Below are 23,705 nucleotides of genomic sequence, written 5' to 3'. Positions count from 1 at the left end.
CTCGGATTACGAGTACCACACATCGCTGTTGGATTGTTTTGCCGATACATTAAATTACGGTGCAGTAACCTCAAGATGTCACACGACCTACCAACGAAGGGCACTATTGTCGACATTATTACACTACGAGAAGCATTACAACCATATTACCCAGATATTACAGGTTTTTCCAGAGAATGACAAAATAAGAAAGGCAGCCAAAACAAAATCAATGGCTTTTTTTTATCATGAGTTACGTAACACTAGACATATACAGAATACGAGATAAATTTATAATAATAATATACTAAACATGGAGGTAGAAATGCAGTATACATTTATATCACAAACGACTAACCAGTTATGTCAAAGGCGTAGCAACCACTTTTAATGCTTTAAAGAAATAATGATCAGTTATGTGATGGCTTATTCTTAGAATACGTATTGTTCTTTGTGAAACAAATAAACATACGGTTGTAAGAGAACAGAAGTCAGCATTTTAAGAATTAAAAAGCTATCAATGGTTTTATTAAAAGCATACTTACACATCAACCAGTAAATGCTTAGTTTTCAGGAGTATAAATATGGCCCATTTTGGTTTAGCTAATATTTCTGCCTTAACCTTCTTGTTAATCGATTTAGAAGTTTTACAGAAAAGGAACATTACTACAGTTTACGAAGATAAGATAATTCGTCATTTTTAGGAGCAATAAAAGAGCATAAAGTTATAAGGCCTAAGAAGCTGAGGACGCTATTAAGAAAGTGAAATTTCATTAACAACACTGACAACAAAATTGTTTCAATAAATCATTGTCAATTTTTAACTAGAATCATAAACATTATGAAACAATGGTTATTCACACCAAGTTCTTCTCGTAAACCAAATGGATCATGCACATGAACTTCTAATTTCATTCCAAACAATTTCTGAGCATTGTACCTAACAAGTCAATGATTGGCCAGCAAAGATAAATCAAAACTTTGAAGAAAAGGAAATAGTGTCCCTTTGTAACAGTTCATAATGCCATTTTCGAAAAACAATTATTGTGTACAGATACTTTCTAGACAACTGTAGGTCCCACATTCCATCAAATCTGAATTCTTTAACTGGGTGTTCAAAAGTAATCTCATGAAGTTCTTTTGAACGAGAATGAGATTTAGGCTGTTAATCAACCACGTGACAAATTTCATGTTCGCTAGCTTCACGGCACTCTGATTCAAAACTGGAAACCAGACGAATACCTATATAAACAGCTTAGGTGTCATTGTTCAGCAAGCTTGGACGTTCTGTTAACAAGCTATCCAGGAATTCAAAATTTCAAGGCGAGAGAATTTTTTTTTATATATTGTAATATTTTTAAAGGTAGACTTCAGTTACCATTACAATTTAAAGTTACTATTTCTGAAATGTTTGTTTTTATGTATTAGTGATGTAACAAACAAAAATCATACTAATGTTTTCAAAATGCATTCCATCACTTCTTTATTTATCACTACACCACTGCTTAAGAGTAAATGGTAAGCTTAAAAGTTTACTTTGAACAAGGGTAGGCAAGTAGTCTTGTAAAACCAATTGGTCCCTGGTTGTGTTATGTTACATTGATTTTTGACTATTTCTTTCCATGTTTCTTGTTTTAAAACATGTAGTTGTTCCATTTGTCACTGTGATGTTACTGAGTATTATTATAGAAATAACAAAAATCACACACACATAAATAAGCACTACTAACCTCAAGCTTATTACCATTTCAGAACACACTTTACTTAGACCACATCTAGATTATCATTGTCTAGTGGTAGGATTACCACAGAATTTATTTGATAATATTCTGTATCCAATTCATGTCTGAAGACAGATTTCTTAAAATAACTAAATATATTTTCTTTTGAAAGAAACAAAATATAATCAAGATTTATAGCAGCATCTAATATCATAGTTAATTCTAGTTGTTTTTTACATGTTTAATAAGTTTCCTGAAATTTCCTGAGAAAAACACCTTTTTTAATATACTGTCACTTGTGTGTTAATACAAACTAGTTTTTCCAACAAGTTTAACAAAGATAGAACTACTGCACTACATCCAACCATCTTAACATCCTTCATACTTTTAATATAACTTATTACAAAAAATAACTTAATGCTGTTACTTTCAACAAATACAAAAAGAAATAGCACAAAGTTCAAATATCTAAATAAAATTTTAAGTTCAACAAACAATCCATGTTGAAGAACTTATGTTTATCAAAACAAACTATGAAGAACTTTGGAAACATGATTACTTTGTCACAGATTCCATAGAGTATACAAAATACATATGGTTTATTATCTGCAGTTAACACTTTCAAATATTATGCTCTGGCTAAAAAACAAGCTCTTTGTCCTCAGGAAGGGCTGCGAAATAAGATTTAAGTACACTGTCACTAACTTCTTCTACTGTTGGTGGCATCCACACAGGTTTGTTGTCTTTGTCAATCAAAACTGAAAACATAAAGAGTACATTTTGTTTTCTCACAAAGACTGAAAACCAGAAAGTTGCAACACACAAAATTAAGTCAGTTTCATGTGCACTGGGTTACACGATTCTTTACATTATAATCTTTGCAACATTTTACCAAAAAGTGAAAAAAGGAAGAAAACGTGCACTTTATTACAAAAAATTAAAAAGTATATGTTTAATTACATAAGATGTTCTTTATTAGTTACATAACCATAAGAATCTTTAATTAGATATTTTAATAATGGGTGATGATAGATTGAAAGTAACTTTTAAGAATTATTTATTAAGTTCAACCTCCTGTTACTTTATACCAAAAAAAATGATATGTTATTTTGACTGGACTTCAGAAAGAAACTTTCACGACCTGTACTATATTATGTTCATTATTAATATAATTTTACTTTTTCACCATAATTTTGTCAATTTAAAATTTATCCCAGATGTTATTATCATAAAAACAATAAGAAACAGTTTGACACTTACACATAAGCCACAACAGACAAGTGACTGTTTTGTTATCTTTATGAAATATAGTGAATGGTTTAATTTCTCTAATACTTTGTACAGAAATCAATAGCAGTTTAATTACTACTTCAAAGAAGATAAACATCCTAAAACTTCAGACATCTTAAATTCACAGAAAAAAATGGCAATGTACACTATCTCTTAAAAATGTCATAACAAACAGGATTTATATCATAAATTTATATCATATGTACTTACGTAGACAGCTCACTAGCTGTTATCTAGTGCTCTAATGTCTGTATAGATAACTGGAGAACTTACATGCTCTAACTCCTTCAAGGAAGTCCTGATTCTTCACAAATCTCTGAGAAATTCTGTACTCCATCTTTAGGCACTCCTGAAGACTCATGTTTTTTCCAAGCTCTAGCTGATGGAAGATTACTTTAAGGGATGTGGGTGACTAGATAAAACATTATGAATTATCTTAAGTGACACTACATGTACACTTCTCCCTGTTTCATCTGTGGTGATTAATTTTCAAGCTATTAAGAAGGCTTTAAATAATAATGAAACCACCATTTACATTCTCCGAATCAAATGTTATACAAAGCAGTTGTTTTTAAGCCAAGCCAAAGTCTTTCCAATATTTTTTGTACTGTGAAGATAACTTTTTCCTGTGTTATTACTCAAGCATAAGTTTAAATTACTTAACATCTCAGTGCTTTATGACTGTACTAATAAGCTGCTAGGTTCATTTGTGAAGTATTATGATCACAGAATAATTTTTACAATTTATTTTCATTTGTTGAACTAAATCTTGATTGTTGTAAAATATTTAGTACACTAGTGAATTAAGTACTGTAGTAACTTAGCCAACCATAGTGATTTCTTTTTTAACTACAGCTTTAGGCAACAGATATCAAAAACATTATATCATAATTCTACATAAAATTAGAAAATTATTCATTTCTTTTATACTTCTTAAAAAAAACAACAATTAAAACCTTACATAATGTAAATATGTGATGAAGTCACTGTTTGATTAATTTTTAATCAGTACAATGTAAGTGTTACTAATTATCATTACTTTGCCAATTTCAGTGACAGTTTACAATACAAAATCTGACTGTACATTCGCTAACTTGCCATTTTAAACAAAGTCTGTAGATGCTGGTTAGCCCATTCAGATTTATCTCTTTTTAGATTTTCTATGATTGCATTCAAACTCCCACCATCAAACAGTGTGTTGATTTTTCTCAAAAGCAACTGGAAACTTAGGTCCCAATCTTTCATTGGAAACTAAAAGATAGCAACACTCCAAAATTTTCTTCACTTACTCAGTACTGTACAATTATATGAAGAATTACCAAAGAAAATATTTAAAAAATATGCCAAGAATTTAATGTTTTTGTATATCATATAACATTTTATACAAAATGCTGGTTACTTCGTGTTTTGGGAAATGCAAATTTGTACTTTTATTCAAATCTTAAGAAAATATATTTTTTTAATTCTCACTTTTATACCTTTTTATCTTTATACATAAATAAAATGTAAGTCAATTTTTCATGCATTTCTCATAAAAAAAAGTTCAAATATATTTTCCATCTAAGATGTTTAAAGTAATTGATATTAGTTCTTCTTCCATTATCATAAAAGCTAATATTACTCTAAATAGTAGCTACATCAGCATGTAATAAATTATACACTTCAACAAAATGGTCAAACAAATTATGTTAAAAATCCACATTATATGCATATAAGATTTACTTTTCATTTAATAATAAAAATAAAATAACTCATAGAATAAATAATTATGTAGAAAACTGTCATTCTGCTTTGAAAAATGTAGTACATTACGGCATCAACAACACTTGAGTCAAAAAACAATTAATGCAGGTTGTCAGAACTCATGTTTAACTTACCTTCATAAAGTTGACATGTTTTACTCTTGACCAATGTGTGTTTGTTTGTTTGAAGTTAAGCACAAAACTACACAATGGGCTATCTGTGCTCTGCCCACCACAGGTATCAAAACCTTATTTCTAGTGTTTCTAGTCCATTGACATATTTCTGTGCCACTGGGAGACCTTGATCAGTGAAATCAGTTTCACTGCCTATCAGTTAAAAATCCATTAATCTAGAAAAAAATACACTGAAAAAACTTTGCAGGATATATTTTTAAAATGTTCTATATTCTTCTTATTTTCAGTTACACTTTTGTGCTTATTGCAAAAGTACAGTCACAACAGTGTTGAGATAACTCAGATATTTGAACACTTAAAAATGTATGCTACTTTTACTTTATTTTCTATACATTTTTAAACATGGTTTTAGAAGTATAAATGAAGATATCTGGATTATTTTTCAGTGGTTACAAGAGAAAGTAAACTGATTATTTAAACTCCATATAATATGAAATTTTCTTAATTTCATATATTTTTGATAGTTTACTTAATCTACAGAAATAAAACTTCAAGATGTTAGGTGGACTACAGTAAATAATATTTCTCTGAAGATTGATGCATAATGTAAACATTCTGTTATATCTCTCCAAGAAACAAATACAATTTTTTCAAATTACGTCATTCTTTCAAAATCCAGTGTATCTTTCAAATATAGCTGCCTTAAACAAAATTTTTAATTTTATGGGGTATTCCAAAAAATAACTTTTTTTAAAGATCTAACTGATTGTTTAAAGTGGTTAAAAATTTAACTGACGAACTAGATTTTATTTTACCTTTCTACAAAAAAAGGTTTCCAATGATAATGTTTCAAGTAAAAATATTTTAATGTACATTATAAGCATGTATCAATCAAATTTAGGAAAAAAAACTGCCCATTACTTGTTCCTGGGTTTCGCATAACAACTTGTCGACTTTTTGAAGTGAAGGAGATTCTATCTTTAAAAGATCCTCTTCTATAGTTTTTATCTGTGAAAATAAAAGAGAAAGAATTGCTTCCTATTAATTGAGGTGAACTAATAAAGGTTTCATAATTTCTAAGGAAGCAACAGTTCACGAATATAAGAAAAAAGGAAGCCATAAATTTACTTATTCCAATATTTTTCAATTAAATTGATTAAAAAGTAAAACAGTAAATTCCTAATGCATGGGGTGTTATGAAAGAAATCAGATTTTTATTTCATACATGTCACACAAAACAGTTTACATGTACAGCCATTAAACATAAACCAACTGTGATAAAGATATAGCTAGCTAAGTATCACATCTCAATAATCCCTCTTATAAACAATGCACTTCCTCTATTTCAGTCTTTTGTGAGTTCATACACACTAAGTTAGTAAAATGTATAAGGAAGATGCAATGTAATAAAAGAATTTGCATACAGTTGTTAAAAAGAAAAACAAGGAAGTTCCTAAAGTAAATGTTGACATTGAATTTATGGACAATATTTTTGACCTGAACCAGTTATTCTAATTTCTCATTTTGCTTATTCTTACACTCATCTATTTATTTATAATGGATAAATTTTTTATGTGATTTCAGCTAATTTGGCTTAAAGTTGAAATTTATGACTTGTTTGTAGTGATAAAGTTCAAAACCCATATATTACTTTGTATTTTAACTTTCTACAAGGATATTTATTACAGCTGCAGAAATATTTTATAATCCATGATTTTATGTTTCTCAAAATTTTTAAGATGTGCAGATTTATACAAGGCCAAACTGAGAAATTCACAGAAGACTCACATGTCTTACATTTTTAATAAATATTTATATTTATCATCATATGAACAATTACTTAATATACTTGTTACTGATTTCTTTTATTAACAAGTTTCTCTTATATTTGAGGCAAGTGTACAAAATAAATCTGCTGCACATGTTTATGTAGTGGTGAATTTTACTGTAAATTAGAGATTTCATGGTAAGCAATAACTCAAAAACAAATTTCACAGTAATCTTAAAACCTTATACGTTAGGTATTAACCAAAAATATAAACAGAAGAAATGACCTAAAGAAGGGGTCTAAGAAAAAAAATTAAAGGTTGATATTTATTCCTCCTCTTTCTTTATAGATATTTTCTTCAGTTTTGCATACTTATAACAAAGTTATATGATATAATCCATTCACAATTAATATCATATGTTTTTATATTTTCTTGGCAAGTCAACCCAGAGTTACTTGAAACTCTACCCACACTTCTATCTTTGCTCTTACAGCTTCTCAACTATTAGAGTTTTGTTACAAGTTCAATTACTTATTGTTAATTTTGTGTTTTTCAATTCTTCTAATATATGACTTTGCTGAAGATAAGAATGAAATATTATGTAAGTACAACATAATTTTAATGCATTCTAGTACATTTGATTGAGAATGTACCATCATGTAAATTTATTTCAGTGTAGTTTTTTTTGTACATTCAAATAAACCCAAAGTAAATATGAGTTGCTGTTTTTTTCAGAATTTTTGTGCAAAGCAGAATGCAATGTGGAATTGCACATGCTGCTTTAGAGTCTCTGGAAAATGTTGTCAAAAACAATATACTAACAATAAGCAATAGTAATATATTTAATACACATACACTGTCACTGTTCACAAAATGTGTTGCTACCCCAGCTTTGACCACATCATGTCCAGTAAGTCGACAGCTTGTCAGAGCAAGATATCGGCCTAATTTACCCTGAAGACGAGGAAGAAAATGACTTCCACCCACACTTGCAAAAAAGCCTATATACATAGGATATAAAAGTATTAAAAGTTAATGGCTGTTCAAGAACATGATAATGAAGAAAGCAGTTTTCTTTCAATCAAGCTTCTCTTTAATCTAAAGTCCTATTGGTAAAGCATGCTTTAATAATGTATTATGAAAGCTCAAGACTGATATTGTTCTCTCAGTGATGAGAAGCTAAAATGGCCTTGTTTAGTTACTGCAGTATAATTATAAAAAAACACTAACATACATGTATAACTTTTTCATTGTAACATATATAACTTGTTTACATCTCTATTAATCAAGGAAAGCTATTTATCATTTTGTGGTAGTTATGTACATTGTAACTTTGATACTGTTTTTAATTTCTTAAATCTTTTTATTCTTCTATGCAACTTACTACTTGAAACACAAAAATTCCTTAGTATCTTAATTATATGTACAGAACCTTGTTTTGCCACATGTGAACTGCTTGAAAAAGAAACCTACTAGAAAGTACATGAACACTAGCAATAGAAGAAAATCTGCTCTCGTCTTGTACTGGAAACAGTTTATATTCTACTTTGTATAAGTTGTGTAAAGAGACAAAAATAATACTAACCTTATATTTGTGAATACATGTTTAGGAGACCCTGAAAAAATGCTACAACTGATAGATTAAAAAAACATTTAACTAACATACAGTTTTATATGGTATGCAACACTGAAACTAAAGAAATATGATTTCTTTTAGGATTACATCAGATTAAAATGATAAAAAGCCTAGGTATATCATTATATTTTATAGAGGATCATGCTCGAAAAACATCAGTGTTCTACAGGGTGTTCGAAAAGTAACCGTGCACTTATATATTTTATTAACAGACATGTTTCAATATAGAATACAGGAGGTGAATATGAATGACAATTATAAACAATGTTGAAAGTTACCCCTGTTGGCATCAGTACAGGCTTGAATCCTTCTTATTTTGTTTCTAATCACCGCTATCAGTTGCTGGCTTGAAAGAGACTGAATGAATGTTGATTACAAAAATGCACCGTGACTTTCCAAACACCCTGTATATTATACAAATTACCTTCCACAGTGCCAATACCAATAGAGCCTTAAAAACATTCACAAAAAATTGGATTCTATCGAGCTGGATATAAAAAATCACCAATGGTAGTGGCATGCAGCACAATTTATATTTATGGTTAAAGTGCTGTTAAATAAATAATTTTATTTGAAACAAAAATCCATGCTGGACCAGTTAGAAATATGTTTAAAAGTATCATTAGGTGTTATTCTATCACTTCTAATTTTATTTTATATAGATATTATGTAAACAAGTTGCAACGTTTTCTTCATGAGTACAACAAATTATACAGTCTTAGAATGACAGTGAAAATAGCTGTACAGTTCTTTCTAAAGAACATTAAAAATTACTAATTAAAGAATCTGTTTAGATTTAGCATCCATATACAAGACTAAATGACATGAGACAAAACTAAACAAGACCTTATAGGATCTCAGACTTAATACATGCATTTACAGTAAGCATATTGCAAAATTATTTTTCAATCACAGTAAATAAATCTATAAAATTAGAGAATTCACTACTATCAAAATGTTTTCGAGTTAAAAATTAGCTTAATTACATATTCAGCAATACAAGTTCTTTTTTCACATGTTTACTTGTTTGTTTAATGTAATATTTCAATAGGCATAGGAAGGTTGTACTTATAAACAAGTTTTAAATACAATGAGGTTCCAACTGCAATATTTATTGTTCAGGTATTATTGGCTAGTAATTCCTGCTTCACATTGTATCTAAGTTTTCTTAAAGGATCACTAGATATTTGTAAAAAAGCTAACTTCAAGGGATAATGATAACATCATCTACACTAGAATTATATATTTTAGATAATGTAAAATACATTTTTCTCCTTCTCATAAGTATAACACTCATGCTTGTTTTGTGAATTTTTTACATTGGTACAGCCTTAACAGTCAATAGCAAAAGTTCAAAATGCTGTTTGAACTGAATTCAGTAGAGTCTAGAGAATAGACAACACCAGAGACAGTGCAATGGGTGGCCACAAAACCATGTTTTTAAAAGTAGACCGAACAGATTTATTCAATACAAGGCACATAGGAGGACTGGGCAGCTATCCTTTAAAAAGAGAACAAAAAGGAGTGTCCTCTTGGTGAGTAATATAAACCACCACCAAGTTAAAATGGAATGGGATCAGTCAAACTGAATAAGAAGAGTGTGAACTAAACCACCTCAGACTGGCAGAAGTGTTTGGGTATAAAGATAAGGCCTTTCAACTGGAGACCATTATCCTGAAGCTTCCTACTGTTAAAACCACACCTCCTACTTATGGAGATGAACATAAGAGAAGAGAAAAATTTCAGAAGAGGGGGTAAGAAGCAGTAAACCTAAAGTCTTGAACTATTAATGCATATAGACAAAGGGGAAAGGGAGGAAATGAAGAAAAAAAACCCAAAGTAAAGGTTTAGATACCTGAAAACACATTTGAGTGCACTTGTGGAAGAGAATGGATATTCCAAATGGAGTGACTGTTTAAAAATACACATCTCAAAGAGACTAGAATGTAAAGAATGTAACAGAAAAAATATTATCCAACTGGAAAGTTTAACTACTTGAGGACTACGAGAGAGCAAAAGAGCATAATAAAGCTACCTCCACTTGAAATCAGCAAACCAAAGCTGGATATCCAATAAACGTTGTTGGCAAAGTTCTCCAAATGTGTAAGTCTGGTGAAATGCATACTACCCCACAAAAGATACGTGGAACCAAAATAAGTCCAAAGGTCAATCCATGAAACTGGTACCCAATCATGCGGTAAAAAAAATGAAAGACAAGAATGTATATTGTGGGCATTCTGTGTCCTGTAGAAACAGCCTACCCCCAATGTTTCATTACAACATATTAAAACAGGGAAGACCTAAGAAATGATTGAGGTGGAATCAACTAATCCACAACCCCAGGTAAAGGAGGGGGAGGTACTGAACACCAAATAAATAACATCTCAGAATGAAACAAAAGAGCAACCAAACAAAACTGAACTGACTGTAAGACATGATTAGCAGTGGATGGCAAACAAATAGTAGTGTCCCATCATATAAAATCCTAAAAGTAAAGAAAATGTGTGGAGAGAATGAACTGAAGATGACAATCAACACAGCATGAATAGGAAAAGGAAGAGTTATCCAATGAAGATATTTAAAGATAAGTGGAACATCAGAGAGAGGAAACCGAACTTAAGGGTAAAACAAAGCCAAGAAAAGAAAAACTAGGTGAGGGAAAAAACGCAATCAACCTAAATCAGGAAAAAATACACTTGATGGTAAGCTAAGGCAAAAAAACCAAACAAAAGCAAAGTATATTTTGGGTGGGGTTTGCAAGCATTTAGTCTCAAAAGAGGGATAAAAGATCACCAAGAAACAATGTCACGAGAATGCGAATATACAGAGAAATGCATAAAAAAACAACAAAAAAAACTTAGATAGGCCTGGCACATTCTACAGTAGAAGTCTGGAAACCACTCCATGAGAAGGTGGAGGAAAACTAACAAAATCTACGTCATCTGAAAATGTATTCAGCCACCATAAGTGGAAGACAAGAAATATTCAAAGCAGGAAGGGTGTGTCCCAGCCCCTAGGGACCCTCATAAACAAAATTAATGGTAGGTAGTATAAATTATAAATTAAATGTAATTAAGGGCAAAAAGTATAAGGTATAAATTAAATTAAATCAATGATGAAAAGTATAAAATATAAAGAAATATGAAAATGAAATAGTTCACACAGTGGAAATGTTAAGAAATTGTGTAATGAAGTAAACATAAGGTTGTGATGTTGTGTTGACAAAAAGATGTTTGACCAAAGTATTAATGAACCTATAAATAGAACCACAGGTAAACCAAAAATAACAGACACTTATTAAGCCTAATTGAATAAGAAACTTAACCAAATTATCAATTAGTCCAAAAGTAGAACTACAGATAAACCAAAAATAAATACTTGTGAAGCCTAAATGAACAACATATAACAACACAAAACACTAAAATAAAAACTTAACCAAATCATAAGTATAAAATTAAGGATGTGAGTAGTAGCAACAACCTATATATGTGACATGATGTATGGAAGAAAAAAACAATACAGTGAAATTACCAACAAGATGAATGACAGGCAATCCTAAAGTAATAAAGACCATGGTAGACCTAAGCAAATTGTAGATAAGAAAAAATAAAGCAAAACTAAAAGCTAACCTAAACCTAACTCCAAATATTGACCAATCTAATGAAACATATGTTATGGACCCCAACTTTGTAAAGATAAGATGTTATACTGTTATGGCTTTTATATACTTTTATTGTGAATATTATTTTTCTGTCATTAATTGGGGTCCATAACATATGTTTATGTTGGAAATGACTGATTCCATGGAGTCTGTCATGCTAACCAGCATGCAACAACTCTCACCTTGTGGTCTCTTCAATTGTTTTATTTTAATATTTTTCTGTATCTTTGTATCAATTTATTTTAACAGGTTTATTTATTATACAATACTAATACTGATAACTTCTTCAGTTATTTTGAGATGGAATTATTTTATATTTCTACCCAGTTACAGAAATTATTTTATTACAACAACTTTGTAATCATTTCTTCCATCACAGTTGTGTTTGGTTATTCATTTTGCATTATGAATTCTACATTACCACTTTAAAGATTATATGTTTTATATTAGCACAGTTACACATGTTTCAGATCAAGATACTCCACAGGAAGATTTTTCAGCTTCACTTTGTCAGGCCTTGCCTTGAGTATGAGGGAAGAAATGACTACAAAGTTGTTGTAATAAAATAATAAATTCTGTAACTGGGTAGAAATATAAAATAATTCCATTTCAAAATAACTGAAGAAGTTATCAGTATTAGTATTGTATAATAAATAAACCTGTCAAAATAAATTGATACAAAGATACAGAAAAATATTAAAATAAAACAATTGAAGAGACCACAAGGTGAGAGTTGTTGCATGCTGGTTAGCATGACAGACTCCATGGAATCAGTCATTTCCAACTGAAATGAGATAAAAAGCTTGTGGCATGCATAAAAAAAACATTTTACATATAGAGGGCAGCACTGAAAGGAGAATAACTATTTATGTGAGGAGAAGTAATGTACCACATCAGAAGTATTATTTTATCTTTTTTGTCATCATAGTAAAAAGGGAAATGTAAAGTTAAAAATAACTTCCAGCTCATCCATTTTTACAGTTACAAGCTTTCTTTTTATTGGATAGGAAAAATGAGCAACAAGATGTTAGGATGTTATATATTTACTTGACATGCATACCAATGGCAGCTTCTGGCATTGCAAAAACTGTTCTCTCTGTAGCTATTCTAAAATGTCCATGAACAGATAATCCTGCACCCTGTTAAAAACAAAAGAAAAATTAAATATAGTATTGCAAACAGTGTCATATGAATAATGTTTAACCCTCTACATTTCAAGGAAATGATTGATACTTCATTCAAAAATCAGGTAATAATGGTTATTAAAGAATTAATACACTTTACAAGAGTAATACAGTTAGTTTCCTTTCAACAACATGTCTATAAGGTCTTACAATTTTTTAGAGTTGATTTACTTAGTGTTTTTATTATTTATTCTTTTTCAAACACTTGGAGCAATCTAAGTATTGTAATGTAGAAAAGTCATGTTCGAGAATTTTCTTTGTTTCATCAGCTCAGTTGTTTCAGCCAAGTATGGAATTAGTAGTTTATGACAAGTACTTTTGTTTTGTAATGAATATACTCAATGTAATCTAATTAAGGTGCAATACTACAACTTACGTTTTTTGATACTTAAGGAAACATTTTTTTACGTTTACACCCATTTTAAAAGTACCACACAATTTTTTTTTGTATACTATGAGAAGAAAATTAATTATAAACTTTTACACTCCCCTTTTACAACTGGTGATATGTTATTTACGATTGCTTCAAATATCACTTTCTGTACAATGTACCTATCAGAAAATCACAAAATTTATGAACTATAGCAATCTCTTACATTACATTCCTCAGAAGTACATACTGAGTGTTTACCTTCTTTTTAAAAACATACATACACTGCTGGCCAAAATCTTAAGACCAATGAACATAAAGAAAAAATATGCATTTTGTTTTGACTCAACCACTTATTTGAGTAGAGCTTCGAAAGATAAAAATAAGAAAAGAGAAAATAAAAAAACTCTTTTAGCATTTAATATGGAAAACGTGAACACTATGAAATTAGCCTAAATACTAGCTGGTCAAATGTTTAAGACCATACCAAAAAGAAGTCCTAAACAGAGTAGCAAATGCCCAACAAAAAGTCTCAGTAGTGAGTTGCATGGCTGTCATTGCAAATAACTTCAAACATTTGCTTTTGCATGGTTGATATAAGCATTTGCAGAAGACTGGCTGGAATGTTATTCCAAGTGGTGAAGATGGCTTCACGAAGATCATGCACTGTTTGGAATTGACGTCTATTTCTATAGACTTCCCTTGCCATCCACCCTCAAACATTTTCAATAGGGTTCAGTTCGAGCAAATACGCTAGACTGTCCAAAAGAATCAAGTTATTTGCCATGAAAAAGTCCTTTGTCCTGTGGGCATTATGGATTGCAGCATTGTCCTGCTGAAAGATCCAGTAATTTCCACACAAGTGAGGGCCTTCAGTCAATAAGGATGCTCTCTCCAACATGCCAATGTAGCATGCTGCTGTTTGATGCCCCTGTATAACCTGAAACTCCATTATTCCATGGAAGGAGAAAGCACCCCAGATCATGATGGAACCTCCTCCACTGTGTCGTGTAGAAAATGTCTCCGATGGGATATCCTTATCGTGCCAGTAATGTTGGAAGCCTACTGGACCATCCAGGTTAAATTTTTTCTCATCAGAGAACAAAATCTTTATCCACTTTTCTACATCCCATGTTTGGTGCTTCTCAGCAAAGTTTAACCGAGCTGTTTCGTGGTGTGGCCTTTGAAGACGTTTATGGTTTTTAAAGCCTTTCTCTCGTAAGGGCCTTAATCTGGTTCAACAATTGGCTGGTGTCATGCCAGACAACCTGTTGAATCCTCCCACATAGCAAGAAGTAACATAAGTTTTTATTCCTGAATATGTAACACGACCATTAACTTATATAGCTTTATGAACATTTAAATATATATGACATACATATATACAAAAACATGACCATATGTCGCATGCACATCTAAATGCACTTAATATATCAAGTTTAGCTACTTTCTGACATTATTTTCAAATAAATGTACTTACTCCTCCCATGGTTAACCCATCTATTATAGATACATAAGGAATCTGGATAGTGCCTGTTACAAAAAAATGTAACATTTTGATTTTGTTTTCACATAATAAATTTAACACTTTTTTCATAATAAACATTTACAAGAAAAAAATAGCATATGAGTGTTTTATTTATCTTTAAAGGAATGTAATAAATTATCTCTTATTACACATGATAAATCTTATAAAAGAAGACTTAAAAACATGAAGATGCTGCACTGGCAATACCACATGAGCCTCAAACCAAAGCACAATGCAAAGCAAACATGGTTCGTTTGAGGCTCATGTAAAAAAAGCATCTAGCACTTGTAGTTTCGTTTATTTTCAAAACTACTCCATTGCCTGCATGCTATGATGGCATATTTTCACTTGTCCAGTCATCCCACTGAAGTTATGTTTTGGATTTTTAAATTTCGTGCAAAGCTACACAAAAGCCATCTGCATAAGACATCTCTAACTTAGTAGTGTAAGACGAGAGGGAAGGCAGCTAGTCATCACCACTCACCACCAACTCTTGGGCTACTCTTTTACCAACAAATAGTGGGATTGACTCACATTATAATACCCCCACAGCTGAAAGGGTGAACACTGGATTAAGCAGTCATCTATGAACAAGTCTGGCCAATGGATGAAGCTCTTTATCACTCTTTAACCTTTCCTTCTTAAGTTAGTGACTAGATAAGTAGCTAATACAAGCTGCAACTTAAGAAGAAATTTAGTTTTATAATTCACTGTTTAAGGTTCAAAGTTAACTAATGTTAACGTTTTCCTATATCAAAAATGTATTTATGACAATACTTACCTCTTCATATACTATACCTTTGTTCTAAAAACAGTTTCTCTTCTCTGTGCATCTAAGCATTGTTACGAATTATTATCTCACTTGCTTCAACCTTTATACCAAACTATATTGCCCAAAGCAAGTTATATCATGTGACTTACATCAGTACAACTCTACTCTAGATCTGTATATTAACTCCCTGTTATTGCCTATTCTTCAATTTTCTAGGTGGTCCTAACATCATTAGAAGAACATGAATATGTCCAGCCCTTACCAGGCAGATAAGGCTCCAAGTCTTACTATTGGAATTATAGGAGTGTGAACATAAATGTAGATCCATGCCATTGCAGATAGGTGATGAGGATCATTTTTTATTTTATCTTATTTAGTAATGTGGTATCATTGGAACACACCCTGAAAATTACAGAATTCTGCATACTGAGCCAACTTAATTATAAAGAGAAGGCAAGCAACATAAAACCCTTACCCTAACCTGAAGATGTGCAAAATGCAACAAACCAAACTCAAAGTTACAGGATCTATCATGCTTCAAGGTAACACTTCTTGCCATGGAATTATGAGCAGAACATAAGAACAAACTAAATCCAACCAACAGCACATGAGATGATGCTTCATGTGCAGAATTAGGAGGAGTTGAGGACCCTCTTCCATGATCATCAAAAATAAGAGAATAACCAAACAAAAGGTTCTCAACTGAACTAGACAGCAAAGAGTATTCTCTGAACTGGAATTATCAGGAGGATCCCACATAGAGTGGTCATGCTCCTACCATACATCTGGGAAAACCATCCAGGGTCATTGGTACAAGGGAACCCAGCTTTGTCCTTTTCTTATAGGGTGGGACAATGAATTAAAGTATCACTCAGGAGAACTAACTCTTTGTTCACCACTCCAGCAACTGGAACCTGGGAGTGGTAACAACTCCCACACTCCACTAGAAAAATTTGAGAAATACTCATTTTGAGGAGTTCCTAGGAATAATGCTCCAAAGAAAGTTCAATAAGTAAATGAGGAATACTCACACTGGGGAGTTCCTGGGAATAATGCTCCAAAGAAAGTGCAATAAGTGAACTACATTTCTATTTTGAAAAGCAAACACCCCCATGTATTCGATCTAGGATGTCAGAAAAGGAAGGACAAAATCCCCTTAAGCTATATTAATGGTAATCTATGATGGTGGTCCAGTAGCATACTTGTTACTGTGTTGTAATTGTGTACCACTTAGAAAGTGCATAAAGTGGTGTCAAAAAACACCCCATCTCAATAGAGCTCTTTGTTACAACAATTTTTTGTTTATCAGTCAACTGGGAGCTAGTAGATTTGGAATGAAGCACACTTGACCACACAACACCCATCACTGAGTGGAATCCAAATAAAAATAAGAAAAAGTGTCCCTGAAAAATAAAGATAAAATATTAATGAAATCATTTTAGAAAACCAATACTTTTAAATTTCATTTTCATTATTCTGTAAAATAAAGAAAACAAATATTAAACTCTAAACCTCATAGCAGTCTTAAAAGAAAAGAAGAAATTAAACACTTAAGATAAATTCACAGATAGTATGTAAAACTGTGGTCGTAACATTCTGCCATACGGAAAACTGAACAAGAACTTGTATATGGATTTAAGAAAGCAAAATTTAACTTGCTTTAAGCAATAAAGTAGGGTATGAAGAATGGAGCAAGTGAGGTAAGATTCATACCAATGCTTACTTAGATGGACAGAGAAGAAAGACTTTCATCTAGGTAAAGCTACAGTGCAAGAAAGATAAGTACATTTTGGAAAAATACACACTTGTATGTACACATCAATCATTTATATTAACTTAAAATGTACAGATTGAAAATGTAAAATATATTTTTGTAACTGATTTACCACAAATAATGAAAGTCCAGAAAGTTTAATTATTTATTATTACCCAGAATTAAGTTTTTAATTATTCTTTACATAAGTATAAGCTAAGTATTGTCCTACATATAATAATAATTTGATAAAATAATGAAAATAATAAAGATACTATGGTGATGCGACCTAGAAGATATATATATATTTTTATATTAAATGAATAACAAAGGAAATATCTATGTGATGTTTAAAAGTAAAGACTAAAGTGAAGTTCCAATAATACAGTTATTAAAAAAGTTATCCCCATTTTAATAGAAGATTATAACAGAGGATAGTTTTAATTTATCTTAAGACAGTTTGGTATGGGCATTAAAACTTGTATTAAAATAAAGTAGAGAACAATGTTTTGACCGTCTTAGGTCATCTTCAGGTTAACAGAGTTTGTATCTCAGGATGGCTGGTATGGGTATTAACACTAGTTTTAATTCCCATACCAACCATTCTGAGATATATTTTTACTTCAAGTGAGTTTCTCGCCATCACAAGAGGAAAGATTTCATTTCACTTAAAAATACTTCAATTCTCCTACTGTAAACAACTTTCACCTAAAAATTCCAACATTATATTCTTGTCACTTGCTATATGTAGCAGTGTGAATAGGGACTGTTTACAGAAGAACAAAAATGATATTTGACAACTATTTTCTTAACTCTTTACAACTGCTAGTCTTAATTGCTTATCAAAGACTTCATCAGTTCTCTAATTTTTCTACACAACACTGATAAGCAAGTTTCATTAAAGAAATATCCAATCACACACTGTAACAAACTTATTAAAACTTGTAGCAGTAGCTTTGAGTTATTAAATAATGCTGTTGCAATATAGAAGGTGAAAGAAAATAGTCATTCACTTGAGTCTGTTACCCATTCATGGGCAAGGAAGGTAAATGTATAAAATGGGATAGAGTCGAGTAAGGAGTAATAGGGTATGTAAAACTACCTTTAAAAGCACCAAACTGTAAACATATTAACAAACAAACAGAACAACTTTTTAGCTGTAGCTTTATAGAGAAAAGTAATTGGTCTGCATAAGGTTACAAGTTCTAACTGGGTGTTACAATTACTTTATTTGAACAGTTTTTGCAATTTACAGACTGTTATTATGAAAACAGTGTTTAATCTGGATACATTAACATACTTTCATTAAGTTATTCTCCTAGTACAATACTGAATTTTAATATTTATTATCTGTTATCTATATTTTATAATTTCTGCAATTTCTTAAGTCACTGCTCGTTAATAAAGTTGTTTGAATGTGAATTAATGAAGTTAAAACACAATTTATATTTGAGTAGCAATTTCCAAAAACTGCAGCCAAAGACACAAGTTACAGCTATCCAGTAAATATTTCTACTTACTTCAATTATTAATACATCAACATTTCTATTATCATTAATAGCAGTAGTATGTTTTCCAATGATATTGCATGTTTAACCATTTTTGTCCATCATACCATATTAGCAATATTTAATAAAAATGTGATTATCTTATGTAATTTGAATTAACATGCATGACTCCTACCTTAAATTTCATAATATTCCAAGCAGTATGTTTTTTATATTAGTTATTTTTTATTTTAATGACTACTTTAAATAACCAATAACTGCCATTTTCTCTTCAAATTCTTCATTCCTTATTACTAGTTTGCTCCTTACTTCAGAGTGATACTTTCACATGCACACACTGTTAGTTTTCTACAAAACATATTTTCCATACTAATTAATGATAACAGTTAAACACAATAATTTGTCTTACCAATCAGAAAATTTAGCCTATATTCTTCTCTAAAGAATTCTTCAGTTAAAGGATCTTCTTTCTTTGCAGCCAGAGCAACAGCTTAAGTAAGAAGTAACAAATTATTGCAAAACAAACTGTGTTACACTTTACAGAAAGAATGTATTGCAAAAATATCTAATTATTTTTCAACATGTGAAGTGCTCATTGAAGTATATTGCCTGAAATAATTTTCACAGAAAAAGCTAACTTAAACTCCACATATATATATATATATATATATATATAAAATCACATAAGGAATATCAACCCAAATTGTACCATTTTTACACATGTTTCGATACTTTACTGTTTCATGATAAAGAAGCACATGGAAATAATATTTTTTTTTCTACCAGTGAAAACTCCTCACCTAATTCTCATTTTCACCTAATATGCCCAGAAGGCCTTTTAATAAATAACACAAATATTTTTTTACATGAAATCTCCAAAAGGCATCCAGGCACTTCTTGACTTAACATTTAGCAATTGTTTATTGTTGTGTCCCAACTAATCAAATTTCCATAACAGGTCTAAAATGAGACTAAAATGTTTTTCAGTCTCTACACATACAATAACAGTGATTCTTCTTGATTGTTTTCTCTTCTAATATAATTTCCTTTTTAACTTTACTCACATAACATACATAAAGAAATTTCTAACACATAATGCCTTGTAATAATTACTTGTAACAGAATTCTTTAAATTACCTTTCAACAAAGAGGCAAGTACATAATCCTTATATATTTAAGTAACAAAGAACAATTTATAAATATAAAATTATGGAGGGATGGCACTGCCAGAAAAGAATACAAACAAGGATATAGGGATCATACAGCTATACACACAATCAACCTTACATAACTTTGAATATTAGTATTTAATATTACAGTACAATTCAGGAGTACAAAATGGTTATGAGATCCTTCAATTCAAATGACCTTGTAGCGAGAATCTGTAATAAATAAGACGTTTTAGTCTCAACTTGGTTTTCCTTGTGCGTAAGTCCTATGCTTTTAGCTACACTACGCTGATGCCTTACCTGACATTACCATGATATTATGATAAACAAACTGCATGCCAACAGTCAAGGATATACAGGGTGTTCCGAAAGTCACTGTGCAGTTTTGTCTGTTAATAAATATAAGTGCACAGTGATTTTCCAAACACCCTGTATAATTTGCAACTGTAGTAATATTAAAGTCCAGTATGCACTTTACACTGACCCAAAACACAGAGTGGATTTAGGTTTAAACGGACATTAGTGAGAAAGTAGTTGTAATGTTATCTTGACTGAAACAAGATGAACAATTTGATAGGTTGGTTGGTTACTTTGTGGATTGGTATCTTAGAAATGGTTTCTTGCCTTGTTGGGTAGAGAAACAAATGAAAGTGAGTGGCAATCAGTTTTTAAAGTAAAACTCTGTCATTGTTGGTTTATTTAGTGTAAATATTTGTATTGAGTACCTTGACCATCCCAATATCTACTGACTAAATATTATTACCTCTGATTTTATTTAGTGTTCTCTTTATTTTAAAACATAAATACAGATATCTTCATGATCAAATTAAACAAAATATTTTTGACTTTCTTTAAATATACCAACAATATTTTATCATAGGTATCAAATTCAATTCCATAGCCCCAAGATATAAATACAAGATTTTATTTAGTTGTCTTTATGTAATTTTGTAGAACCTAATAAACACATAGAAACTTAATAAATTTCTACAATGAATATTTATCAATAAAAAAACACGATTACTTGTGAAGTCATATTTAACTTGAATATAATCATCAAGTTTCCACTTGTTATGACAATTACATCATGTCCTTACAACTTAAGCATATTTAAATTCAAAGTTTTATATAACTGGCCATACAGGCATACATAAGTGGATTGGCATTGGAGTACAAACTTAATTTTGGGGAGAAATATGTTACTGTTATTAACGGAGGAAATTCCACAAGTTCAGCATTAACATGCAAGTCTTAGAAACAAGGTAGATTCCATATAAAATTAAAGATTGGTTATGGCAAGATCTACTTCAAGACTCAGTTTGATGCTTTGTTCAATTATGGATATCAAAGTATTAAAATTAAGCTACTGCTTCATTGCCAATTTTGTTACAACTAACCTACTAGTATATACAAACAATAATGAGAAAGAGTACAAAATACTGAGAATAACAACTCACATTTTCACAATTAAAGGCAAATTATACTAAATCTTGTTCCACCTTGGTTTATATAATCTATTACATAAATTCTCCTTGATTGAAAGTGTTTCCTCTTTCAAACTATATCCAATTACGTTAAATGCTACGTGTATACTGGTATTCCATATGCCAGAGAATGTAGTGAGACAGAAGACTTTTGTTTTTTGCTTCAGTTGCATGTTTCTTACAACTTTCCTTACTCTTTTTCTGTAAAGAGCAACATTGAAAACCAGTAAACAACCTACAAATTAAGATAATAGGATGTAGCTCAAATGAAGAAACAGCTCCCAACAAGAACCTACAACCAGGGGCTTAGATCATGGAAGAGATGGGGGTATACATCCCTCCCTTCATTTTAGGAGGAGGGTATGGTGCATACAATCATCCCCCCCTACAGTTTGGTTTGAGGAATTGTTTTATTACATCACAGGCCTACAAATTGTGTGTTTGTTCTTGTGATTCTCCTGTTCTTACCAATCAAATTACATAATTAGGCCAAGATGTAGGCTTTTTCAGTAGCCAAAATCTACATCTTTAATATAGGCGTGCTTCTAAGCTTTTCGATCTGAGCGATAGTTCATAAGTATCAGTCAGTAGGCCTAAGTATACATGCAAGTATAGTGGCAACAAGATTCACTCTGTGACTGTATATTTACAGCTTTCAGGTTCACATAATCAGAGATTACCAACTTGCAAATTGAACAGTCCACATAAGTGGTTGCAAAAATCATCCCCTCCCCCATCGGGTGCAAAAAATCTACGCCCCTGCCTACAACAATTATTTATAATCAAGTAAACTGAAAACTTTGAAAATTTTTCTATTACTCCAAAAATGTGCTAAAAGCATCAATATTATATATTATTTACCTCGAGCATCACCACCAGCACAAAAGATTTTGTCCCCTGTCCCCTTAACTACAATCATCTTCACACTGGAGTCTTCTTTCCAAGCCTAAAATCAGATATAAATAACACTATCAAGGAACTATAACAAGCAAGTACTACTGTACAGTGTTGTACTAAATGATTAATTCAAGCAAATAAAAATTTTAAATTTGATTTTTGAGTTGAACAAGTTTATATCTTGACAAGATGAAAGAGAAATGAACTCACTATTAAGCTATGTATATCTTCTTACACAATAAGTTATAATTTCCTTGTACTGAAAATGTAATTTCTGACTGGTACTTACAGTCATGTGAAAAAGTTAGGGCACCCTATGAAAGTAACATTTTTGGATATTTAATCTCAATTTTAACAATACTGAGAGATTATAGGAATATAACTAAACAATTAAAACTGAAGAAAAGACTTTTCAAGATCTTCTATAGATGTAATTCTACAAAAATGCATATTCTAATTGAAGAAAAAGTTAGGACACCCCCATACTTATTCCCACTTAAAATGGCTCAACTCACACACAAGTGTATCACATCAGGTGCACATGATAAGAAGATCGTTATTCAGCATTTTGAATGAAACTTGCCCTATTTGAACCTCAGACATTTAGTTTGGTGTGCTCCTGACTGTTGAAGTGAGAGTGAGCACCATGGTGAGAGTAAAAGAGCTGTCTGAGGTCTTCATAAAGAAAACTGTAGCAGCTTATGAGTCTGGTAAGGGATTTAAAAAGATCCCAAAAGATTTTGAAATCAGCCATTCCACTGTCCGAAAATAGTCGACAAGTGAAGGGATTTCAAAACAACTGCCAACATGCCCAGGTCTGGTCGTCCAAGCAAGTTCACTCTGAGAGCAGACCGTTAGATGCTAAAAGAGGTCTCCAAACACTCTAACATGTCATCATGGAACCTACAGCAGGCTCTGGCTGCTGTTGATGTGAAAGTGCATGCCTCTACAATCAGAAAGACTGCACAAGTTTAACTTGCATGGGAGGTGTGCAAGGAGGAAACCTTTGCTCTTTAAGAGAAACATCAAGGCCAGACTGAAGTTTGCCAGAGAGAATGTACACAAAGACCAGGACTTCTGGAATAATGTTCTTTGGACAGATGATGG

The 23,705-nt window shown here is 31.2% G+C and overlaps 1 protein-coding gene across 9 annotated transcripts in view; it reads right to left on the bottom strand.

Moving 5' to 3' along the window:
• Positions 1 to 311: 311 nt before the first annotated feature.
• LOC143225662 (3-hydroxyisobutyryl-CoA hydrolase, mitochondrial-like) overlaps positions 312 to 23,705 on the bottom strand; it is a 36,570-nt gene continuing 13,176 nt past the window's right edge. For 5 of the 9 annotated variants that reach the window (XM_076455473.1, XM_076455474.1, XM_076455469.1 and 2 more), the window contains 9 exons: positions 22,563 to 22,647; positions 19,458 to 19,538; positions 14,968 to 15,020; positions 12,994 to 13,072; positions 7,486 to 7,637; positions 5,789 to 5,875; positions 4,089 to 4,241; positions 3,264 to 3,402; positions 496 to 2,458 (listed from right to left, as the gene is read on the bottom strand). In XM_076455473.1, the coding sequence (XP_076311588.1) occupies positions 2,340 to 2,458; positions 3,264 to 3,402; positions 4,089 to 4,241; positions 5,789 to 5,875; positions 7,486 to 7,637; positions 12,994 to 13,072; positions 14,968 to 15,020; positions 19,458 to 19,538; positions 22,563 to 22,647 (948 nt within the window). In that variant the 3' untranslated portion in view covers positions 496 to 2,339. Of the gene's footprint in view, positions 2,459 to 3,263; positions 3,403 to 4,088; positions 4,242 to 5,788; positions 5,876 to 7,485; positions 7,638 to 12,993; positions 13,073 to 14,967; positions 15,021 to 19,457; positions 19,539 to 22,562; positions 22,648 to 23,705 lie in introns of all 9 variants that reach the window. The other 4 variants (XM_076455477.1, XM_076455475.1, XM_076455476.1 and 1 more) reach the window with 4 other exon arrangements.

This window comes from Tachypleus tridentatus, chromosome 9 (genome assembly GCF_004210375.1).
Source record: "Tachypleus tridentatus isolate NWPU-2018 chromosome 9, ASM421037v1, whole genome shotgun sequence".
Taxonomy (NCBI): domain Eukaryota; kingdom Metazoa; phylum Arthropoda; class Merostomata; order Xiphosura; family Limulidae; genus Tachypleus; species Tachypleus tridentatus.
This window is presented reverse-complemented; position numbering and strand designations above follow the sequence as displayed.